The sequence below is a fragment of the Acanthopagrus latus genome, chromosome 6 (assembly GCF_904848185.1).
Source record: "Acanthopagrus latus isolate v.2019 chromosome 6, fAcaLat1.1, whole genome shotgun sequence".
NCBI lineage: Eukaryota > Metazoa > Chordata > Actinopteri > Spariformes > Sparidae > Acanthopagrus > Acanthopagrus latus.
Genome location: NC_051044.1, coordinates 15774100 through 15783487, shown reverse-complemented (window position 1 = coordinate 15783487; position 9388 = coordinate 15774100). Strand labels below are relative to the sequence as shown.

Sequence of the window (9388 nt, the reverse complement as noted above, 5' to 3'; positions counted from 1 at the left end):
CTAAGACCTACCTGTGGGGCGGATGCAGCCCTTTAAAGCATTATGTAGGAATTGGCATTTTATGCAATTCACCACCGCCCAGTTTCTGAGTGCTAAACCACCGTAGTAAATACAAAATTGTCAGACATAATGTAGGTGCCAACTACAAACAAAACTGTTTACGTCACAACAGTGTTATGTGTCGGAAAGTTGAAGTACATATGTATGTAACACTGTGATCCTACCCGTACACTTAAGTTACATAGTGCAGAAACAACTGCTATGTGGGCAGAGTGTGAGTGGGGCTAGAGACACCATCCACCCACCATTACAGGACACTGAACCATCAACATGATTTTGATATAAGAAAATCCAATTATGTCTCAAGAATTTTAACCTAATTTATGTTTGTGAAGGGAATTCCTCTCCAATCACCCTTCTTCATATTCCCTTATTGTAAAGTCTGCTGCTGTAAATCATAAAGATAACACAACAGTCCATAAAGATACCAACAATAAGCTTTAATTTTATACATGCATTGAGAAAAGAACAGAAAGGAAAGGAAGGAATTTATTTTTCAGGAGCTTTCTCTGGGACGTCTTCTTGCGATTTGGAGAATCTCTCCATTACCTTCTTCCACAAACCCTTTTTTTCCTCGTCCATCTGTTGCACGTTTCCTGGACAATGAAAGGAAAAAAAGAAACTGTGACAAAAGTGGGTTTCATAAATAGCCATAAACGTAAGTGCGGCAGTGGGTCTGTACCTGATAAAAGCAGTTTACACTCTTCCACTGTAACTCCAGTAAAGCTTGTGTCTCTTACACGAGGAAACTAGAACAGACACAAAGATGTAATTACATGACACATTTTCTGCATCATCTTTATGTTTAACAATTAAAATGTTAACAGTCTTTGAAAATTACTTTTAAAGAAATAAGGTTTCATAGGAGAGACAGCACTGAATTACAGTGCTCCTTAATGTTAATGGTAAACTAGTTTAGAGAGCAATTGTTTTATTATCATCTTCCATAGCATGAATGCTATAAAGTAACTGCCATAAGGTCTTTACAGTCATGATAAAGAGGTTTCACTCTTAGCTGATATATTTGATGCTACAGACAGCTCTGGGGGGAAATGTATGTTACAGTGTATATTTTAGGTAAGGAGGTAGTAAATTAATTAATGCATAGAAACAGCAGATACAGTTACAGAAGCACATGAAATATGTGAACATATTCTGTACTTACTCTTTGTTTGTATACGTTGGCGTTAATGCGGGCCAAACTTTCGTACATCTGGTCACATTTCTCTGGATCCTGGATCTGGTGGGAATAAACATATTGACAGGATAAATGTGACATAAAAGGAATTTCTCATCCAGTACAAGGTGAACTGCTGCAAATATTGAACTCAAAAGGTAAATAACTGGTGCTATGACTGGACCAACACATTGGCAGTCTGATATTATCAGCTGATTTAAAGCTTATTACAGATTTATTCATGTAGACATTTTGGAGTAAAAATACAATTACAGCCTGACCAATATATTGCCTGGTGGATGTTAGCGGCTGGTATTGGCCTACCGCACACGTATCGGTGTAGGCATATATGTTGTCCTATATATGCCGATATGAACGAGAGAATAAGATGCAAATAAAAAAAAATCTACGAGTGGTTTACAATTATTAACTTCACAGTGAAGTTTACACTGTCACTGCTATGATGTAAACAAAGTTGATTAAACTGTAAAATATATTTACTCAGTTGCACATCTTTATCCCAAGTGATTAATATGTACATAAGAGGGATGAGTGCAGACATGTGTGAATAACAGCTGATAAATCCATCCTGTTGACTCCCTCTCCACAAATTAAGTATTGGTCAGATTCTGATAACAGTATTAGAGAAAACGTAAAATAACATGAGGAGCGTGAAACTACCACAAAACTGTACGTAAAATCTTTCTTTAGCCACTTAGGAAAGTTTACATAATCAAACTGCCTTGCTGTCAGTTTGACTTACATCAGTGACAGTGTGCCAACTAAAGTACATTAGCATTTGCACTGACATTAGCATTAACACCACTTTTGTTGCATTTCTTGTGTTTAACTAATGTAGCATTCACAGGGATCAATCGTCTGCCAGACCAGTCGAGGGTTAGGCAAGGTCGACGGCTGTCGGCTCTCTTATCCCCTGCTGTCCTGCGGACGGTTATCCACTTAGCTAGCTTAGCTCGGTGTGTTATGTAGCCTAGCATAGGGACAGCCGTGCCGTGTGTCAATTAAACTCCAGTACCTGTGTGTTTTCCCCCTCACGGAAGCCTGCGGCTACTTTCTGCCGCAGAAACGTCCCCAAATCACGGCCTTTCTTGAACTCGTCCCGCGGCCATTCCTCGCACAGCTTCAGGAACCGACGGTACCTGGTGGCTGACATCTTTGGACAAATGATAATCGAATTGTGTAAGGACGTCTGAAGTTTGAGCTTTATCGCGCACCGTACTTGTGTTACGTCTAAACTCTTCCCCCTTCTGTCTGTTCTCCTCGTTGCTGCTCCCGTCGCCACACCGCACGTTAGCAAGATGAACGGATCCAACGGCAAAAAGAGCTCTTCCTCCGGGGTGATGGAGTGGATCGGCTCAGCTTGTCGGTTTGCAACAGACAGAAACGACTTCAGAAGGTGAGCTTGTATTAATAGAATAGTTTGTTATCATGTGTTTGACCTGTGTGGGTCGTTAGCTGTGAAGCTAACGTTAGCCCATGGTGCGCCAGAGAGATTTGTCCTTGCCTCGTTTAGTCTCTTTCGCATTTCTGGACTTGTCAAATTCCTAATCCTAAACTCAAGGTTGGACTACCACCCGGTTTAGATGGCTTGCTGTCATGGGGTCTCAGAACTCCAGATACCCCTAAAGCATCAGCCTAACTGTGTGGTTATGTGACAGCCTAAAATTTGTTAAGGAACCCGCATAGTAATATTAAAATATCTAATGACACGACCTCTGTCCGTCCTACTTTATTGCCTGATTGTTGAAGAGACTCCAGTGGGGAAATCTACTATATTATTTTCAGTGACCATTTGAATTGTGTTGTGTTGAATTGTTGTTTTTTGTGCTGAAGTGTTAATCTTGTAAGATTACCTGTGACTAATGTAATATTGTGTCATTTTTAAAGGAATTTTCTGGTCAACCTGGGCTTGTTTGCAGCTGGTGTTTGGGTTGCAAGAAACCTCTCCGATTTTGACCTGATGGCTCCCCAGCCTGTGACATAATCTGGTCACGATATGAAACCAGGGATGATGGTGAGATCATCTCTTTTATTTGATCCAGTGGGAGGTTACATCTCGTTTATATTACTAGTAAACCATCTTGTGAAATTGCAATTTAACATCAAATTGTCTGCTACGTGTGTGCAGGTCTTATGCAGATCTATGTCACAATTGCTTTAAACAGTCTTCATGACTATATTTTTTGTTCCTTTCAGGTGTCTTGGACCAACAAAGAAGAACAAGGACATGAATAACTGATGATGAAACTTTTGTTCCACATTTTAAACAAACATCTTGCTGCCCTGAATTAGGTTCTTGTTTCATGTCATTGTACAGTTGGTGGCCTGAAGAGAAATAATTACATTAAATCAGAGTCTTTGTTCTTGTTCTTGTTGACCCATAGAAAAGCTGTATTTAATTTTGTAATTCTCAAAAGATGTCTAATCGCTGAAGTTTCTTATTATGTTGTGTTTGTCCATTTGAATAGTGTGATTTCTGCAGCCATGCCCACTCAGGACCTCTTTGTTGCTGCAGCTCGTAAATGTCTGTCTGCCGGTAGGAAATCTCTCTCTGTCCCTCAGAGTCTGGACCTGGCTGCTCAGGTCTCGGCTGTTGATTTGGGATTGAAACCAGCCTTATTGTATGACAGCAACGGCGCCAGCTCAGACCAGGTGCAGCAGTATCTGAGGTCTTTGCAGTCTTCCCAGCTCGTGTCTAGATCACTCCTCACACTGGATTTAAACGGAAATGCTCTTATTGTGAATCCAGTTGCAGTCAGGTCAAACGTAGAGCAGCTGTTTTGTGACGGCAGCTTGGCTGTGATTGATGTGTGCCACTCGCTGGAGAAACCTGCCATCGCTGATCCTCTCAGAGGAGAGCTGAAGAGCACGATAGAAGATTTACTGGTGCTCCTGGAAGGGTTCAAACATCTGAATGAACATGAGAAACCTCATTGTGCCGGAGAGAAATCGGAGGAATGGAACCTGTGCACAGTGTTTGGTGTTTTATTGGGTTACCCCGTCACTTACTGGTTTGATCAGAACAAGAGCTTTCAAAACTGTCTGTCCATGACTCCCCTGACGGTGACGACAGCTTCAGCAACATGGAAGGTGGACTCCGCAGGGCACGAGTGTCTTCTGTACTCCTTCAGCATCCCTTCTGTTCTGCTTCAAGTGATGCAGCCCAACCTGGAAAACTGGAGGCTTCGTTTACAGGAAAGATTTCAGCAGCAAAACGTCCTCAAGGATCTCACCGTTAGTCAGTCCACAGTCACTCTGCCCTCAGTCTGTTTATGATGCTAGCAGCATACTTATAAACAATAAACTGTTTGTTTTTACTTTATCACTTCATTAAAGTGTCAAAAAAGCTGTTTATTTCTGAACGTGTTGTGGCATTTCCTGCACATACACAACCTTTCTAAAGGCAAGACATGTCATTGATTAAAGAGACCATGGGGGCGTTCTTTTGGTCAGATCATGTGATTCACATTAAAGGAGAACGATATACATGTTTTCACAGAAAGTTATCTGTGTTTATGTTCCAGTTTATAAAATATAACCAAATGTACCGAATGAACACAAACAAGATCATACTCTTAGAACAACTAATCTGGGATATTCTATGTAATCAGAGAACAAGCTTTGATTTGGAGTCGTGTACAGGCTGAGTCCAGTCTGAATAAATAATATTAAAACTCAATAATTGCTCAGTAAGCTTCACAAAACCAATTAATTCAACAAAAGGCAATTTGTTTTAATAGCTGTAAGGTGTTGAACAATAAATGGACTTTCAGTTGTTTTGACTGAGACTATACAGATAAAAAGTCCACGAAAAAACAAGCAATAATAGACCCTTTTCATGGCATGGCAGGTAAAGTACAGCCATTTGTCATTTATTCTGATACCTGCTTTGCATGAAGATATTCCACACCGTAGCTGTGTTGTATCTGACAATAAAATAAATATTGATGGATTAAAACAATCGTGGATGTTGGGAAACAGCTCCAGGACTGTCGGTGAAGTTTATTATACAGCTGCATCTTAAACATCAGTTGGACATTCAATAGCCAAACATGGTGCAATATGGCTAGCAACTGAACCGCCATCAACAAGATTTTATTATGACATTTCAAACACTAACATTTGCATCCATCTGAAAACACGCAGTTTATTGTCCTCAGCCGCTTTAACAGCTAAGCATTATTCACAAAAAATAATAAGAGGTCCATTCTGTATGTTAGTGTTTTGTGTACTGCTCAAGAATCTAAGCATCACCTAATAGAAACATGGCCACTCCAAGGTGAGCACACCACACCCTGTTAAAAACCAGCTGATTGCACCATATATGCTATATTCTCTTGAACGCATTTTGAAAGTGTCCGGAACTTCACTCCTCTGTTGTATGTTACCTGCTTGGAACTCAACAAACATCCTGCAGTTTCGTTTCTCAAACAAGAGGAGAGATTAACTGATTTGTCAGTACAGCATCTTACAGTGTAACTGGCAGCTCGTTTAGTTTAAAAGTACCTGCTACAGTGAACAGAGACAAACAACGCGGCTTCAGCTTCCAAGTTGTCATCACACAGTTTTCATCTCAGGTCCTTCAGACCATGAGCCACGCTTGCTGTGTAATCTGCTGTACATACTTAAACCCACAGAGCAATGCGAACAGAACAGCAGTAGTCTTTCCGTGTCTTCAAGGAGAGTCGGCATCTCTCTGATTCAGTTTCCAGGATTTCCAGGACAGGCACACTTTTTTTCTGGACAATTTTGACATTCAACTGTTCTGCATAAAATAGATAAGGTCAGTTTTTTTTTGTTACTTTGATAATAGCACCAAATTCTCCTGGCAGAGACGTCTAGATGCTCCCAGCCAAAACGCTGAGGCGGTCTGTATCTGTTGTCTGTTATCTGTTGGAATCTGAGGTAGTTTTTTGACCAGCTTGATACAGAATATCTAAATTGTGTGTCCGTGACAGTCAAAGAGGTTGAATGACTGACAGCACCTCACCACAGCGGCCGCTCACTTTCAGCTCGGCCAGGTGGTCTGCCCTCGTGGGCCCGATGTTCAGGATGGCAACTGGCATCTTCCTGTCACCTGCTGCCAGTAAAAACCTGTAACCTGAATACACCTAGGGAACAAACAGAAAAAAAAACAATTAAAACACAAAAATCCAGAGGAGCCATGACGTAGATGACATGAGGCTTCATACGTTTCTCCCAAACCCACCTGTAACGAAGACCCCACGACTAGCACCGCATCCGACTCCGCCAGCCTGTCGTGCACAAACTGCACCGTTGCTTTGCTGACAGAATCTCCGAAAAACGTGACCTCAGGCTTCAATATCCCTCCGCAGGCCTCACAGGAGGGAACCCGGAAGTGAAGGACCTGCTCATCCTCGATGAACACGTCACCGTCTGGGGCCACGCCGCCTGCCTGTGCACTCCAGTCGGGGTTGAGTGCTAGAAATCGCTTCTGTAGCTCCGCCCTCGCTGAGATGCCGCCACAGCCGAGACACATCACCCTTATGACAGAGGTATGAACTCTATTATTTCATTTTTTAACACATTTTAGTGAATGTGTATGTGGATAGTGACTTAAAGGGTCAGTTCACCCAAATAACAAAGCATGCTGTCTTTTTATTGCTTTCATTCTCTTAACTGTATTCATTTATATTGACATTTTGTGTTTTTGCATTGTGTGTCTTTTGTCTTCCTGCTTTAACTTTATCTGAACTTCACTTGGACATGGTTTTGCACCTGTTTGGGATTCTATTGATAAATATTTCTTTTGTTTAAGTACAGCCAAACCAAAGACCACAATCTACTAACTGTCTACAATCTACAAACTGTTAGAGCAGCATCATGAGGAATGTGTCAGATGATGTTTTCTCACCTGTGGGCGCAGCCGTGGAGCTCTGTCAGTCCTTTCTGTCCTGCCTTTGAATGAAGAGCATCCACATTCTGTGTCACCAGCCAGTGCAGCTTCCCTCTCTCCTCCCACCGCTGCAGGGCCTTGTGTGCAGAGTTTGGCTGATGGGAGGAGAACTGAGGCCACCCGACAAAGTTTCTGGCCCAGTAGCGCTGGCGGGACTTTGCGCTGCGAACAAACTCTGCGTGCTGCATAGGTCGTCTGTCAGTGCGAGCGTACAGCCCGACGCCCTCTGAGCGGTAGTCGGGGATGCCAGACTCTGTGGAGAGTCCAGCTCCAGTGATGACAAACAGGCGTCTGGCTCGGGTCACAAAGTCCTGCAGCAGCTCCAGGGAGTGGAGGTCAGTGGTGCTGCAGGCAGGGACAAAGTTAACAACACCTGCAGGGGCTGAGGATGCCCTCCTCCCAGGTGCTGTGTGTAGTGTAAGGATCCGTCGTGGCAATCTCATCTACAGGAAGACACACACAGTACTGATGACTATAAATGACACATTTAATCTAATTTTCCATGTTCTTCTCTGAGGGGTTGTGACAAGTCACTGCAAACTGTGAAGGATTTCCTGAAATCAGGATAATTACTTGATTGGATCTTTAAAATATGTCATGATAACCACTGACCCCCTAACTCATGTAAACTGTGTCAGACACGTACTCCACTTTGTGTTACAAGAGCAAAGTCCTCCATGTAGCTTTGATTGAAAAACAGCAACAACACACAAGAAACAGCCTCCCACATGTTGTATAGTGCACACATTACACCAGTAGTTTGTGCCAGTCCTGTTTTTGTGGGGGTAATTGTATTTGATCGATTGTGAATGCTGAATTCAGTGCACTGAATTTGCATCAGTACATTTTTGGGATGTTTAAAGCAAAAAAGAAAGTAACTTTTGTGAAGCTCAAATGTTTGTGGCTGCGAAAGATATGTAAGGACTATTTGAGATTCATGCTGTTTTGATTTATTGTCCTCTTTTGCATCTTTCATGTCTTAACTCCACTTTGTCTTGATATTTTCTAGAGAATAATATATAATATATTATATTATATCATTATATTTTCATATCCATTTTTTAAATATCCCACTTTTTTTTCCTACTCTTCATCAAGGTTGATTCTTGTTCACCCTGTCTGATATCATTTATTCATATATATCCTATACGAGATATTGGTAGGTATGTTTACTGTGTGTACCAAATGTTTACTACACATAAATAAAAACAACACAAAATTAGTAGAGGTGGAATTACGCTATTTTTTTTATTTTGTAGCAAACCAAAAGTGTACAGTTTAGATTACCTTCTTTGTAACCAGGTGAATAACGTTACATATTACAAAAATCCTTTCTAATCTGTATTCAGATAGCTGTGACCTAACCCTGACAGTAAATGCTAGTCAGTTAGCTAAGAAGACGAAGAAAAACACGGCTTCATGCTATGACAGTCGTTTAACGAAGCCTTTAATATCATGATAATGTTCTAATGAGTGTCAGTGCCTAAAATATTGAATAAACTAAATTTATTAAGATATAGCATGAAATACGTGAGACAATGACCGGGCTGCTCTGCAAACATGCACGTCTGAACAGGTAACGAACAAACTGCTAACGTTACAGTTACACTGTCAGCTAGCTAGCTAACTTTGTTTAGTTACGTTATTCAGCTACTTTACCTTATTTCACGAGGTACGGCGGCACCAACAGTTTAAATCTCCTGTAGGACCAAGGTGGCAGCTGCGGCAAAGCGCTGGTTGAATAACATGACAAACTCCAACAAGCTGATATAAGATGGGAACCTTTATCGGACTGTTTCACTGACAAGAACCGGAAACATCAGGTTTTACGTAACACCAAACACAGTCGCGGTGTATTCTGGGAGTTGAAGTCAAACATATTTAGATCAAGATTACTGTCCGGTTTTAATTACACTATTGCGAAATTAAAATTGTTCTTACTATATCTATGGTACTAGTATTGTTATATTCTTCCTGGAATCTATATATTTTAATTATTTACACCAGTAAATACATAAATATGACAGGACCTCAAAGACTGCTTACAACAGCACCAAATGCCTGTAGTGCTATTTTAATTTTTAAGAAAAAAAAATTAGATTTAAGACCACATAATCCAAGTAACACGAAAAAAGGTCACCAAATTCCTTAAAACCAACTTAATTCCATTACACACACTCCACATAATTAAATAATTGGTAGCCTACAAAACC

General features: G+C 41.0%; 4 protein-coding genes across 4 annotated transcripts; 2 read left to right on the top strand and 2 right to left on the bottom strand.

The window, feature by feature from the left end:
* Window positions 1–479: 479 nt before the first annotated feature.
* On the bottom strand, window positions 480–2487 carry LOC119021423 (ubiquinol-cytochrome-c reductase complex assembly factor 2). The gene is made up of 4 exons (XM_037101711.1): window positions 2274–2487; window positions 1226–1300; window positions 743–809; window positions 480–656 (listed from the first exon to the last, which is right to left on the bottom strand). Exons 1-4 carry the CDS (start codon window positions 2409–2411, stop codon window positions 550–552), a joined length of 387 nt encoding a protein of 128 aa, XP_036957606.1. The 5' UTR covers window positions 2412–2487; the 3' UTR covers window positions 480–549.
* Window positions 2488–2489: 2 nt separating this feature from the next.
* Window positions 2490–3612, top strand: tomm6 (translocase of outer mitochondrial membrane 6 homolog (yeast)). Its single transcript, XM_037101712.1, has 3 exons — window positions 2490–2654; window positions 3146–3272; window positions 3455–3612. The coding sequence occupies exons 1-2, from the start codon at window positions 2557–2559 to the stop codon at window positions 3240–3242; spliced, it is 195 nt and encodes a 64-aa protein (XP_036957607.1). The 5' UTR covers window positions 2490–2556; the 3' UTR covers window positions 3243–3272; window positions 3455–3612.
* A 91-nt stretch (window positions 3613–3703) lies between these two features.
* On the top strand, window positions 3704–4612 carry c6h1orf74 (chromosome 6 C1orf74 homolog). Its single transcript, XM_037101710.1, has one exon. The coding sequence runs from the start codon at window positions 3743–3745 to the stop codon at window positions 4532–4534; it is 792 nt and encodes a 263-aa protein (XP_036957605.1). The 5' UTR covers window positions 3704–3742; the 3' UTR covers window positions 4535–4612.
* A 614-nt stretch (window positions 4613–5226) lies between these two features.
* On the bottom strand, window positions 5227–9001 carry sirt4 (sirtuin 4). Its single transcript, XM_037101709.1, has 4 exons — window positions 8835–9001; window positions 7134–7618; window positions 6468–6762; window positions 5227–6369 (listed from the first exon to the last, which is right to left on the bottom strand). The coding sequence occupies exons 2-4, from the start codon at window positions 7616–7618 to the stop codon at window positions 6217–6219; spliced, it is 933 nt and encodes a 310-aa protein (XP_036957604.1). The 5' UTR covers window positions 8835–9001; the 3' UTR covers window positions 5227–6216.
* Between the last annotated feature and the right edge of the window lie 387 nt (window positions 9002–9388).

Coding starts and splice junctions, on each gene's coding strand:
- LOC119021423 (XM_037101711.1), bottom strand. CDS start 2,411: ATGTCAGCCACCAGGTACCGTCGGTTCCTGAAGCTGTGCGAGGAATGG. Junction 1,301..2,273: donor GTGAGGGGGAAAACACACAG/GTACTGGAGTTT, acceptor TATTCCCACCAG/ATCCAGGATCCAGAGAAATG. Junction 657..742: donor GTGTAAACTGCTTTTATCAG/GTACAGACCCAC, acceptor TTCATTGTCCAG/GAAACGTGCAACAGATGGAC.
- c6h1orf74 (XM_037101710.1), top strand. CDS start 3,743: ATGCCCACTCAGGACCTCTTTGTTGCTGCAGCTCGTAAATGTCTGTCT.
- tomm6 (XM_037101712.1), top strand. CDS start 2,557: ATGAACGGATCCAACGGCAAAAAGAGCTCTTCCTCCGGGGTGATGGAG. Junction 2,655..3,145: donor GACAGAAACGACTTCAGAAG/GTGAGCTTGTAT, acceptor TCATTTTTAAAG/GAATTTTCTGGTCAACCTGG.
- sirt4 (XM_037101709.1), bottom strand. CDS start 7,618: ATGAGATTGCCACGACGGATCCTTACACTACACACAGCACCTGGGAGG. Junction 6,763..7,133: donor CTCCACGGCTGCGCCCACAG/GTGAGAAAACAT, acceptor CTCTGTCATAAG/GGTGATGTGTCTCGGCTGTG. Junction 6,370..6,467: donor TCGTGGGGTCTTCGTTACAG/GTGGGTTTGGGA, acceptor TTTGTTCCCTAG/GTGTATTCAGGTTACAGGTT.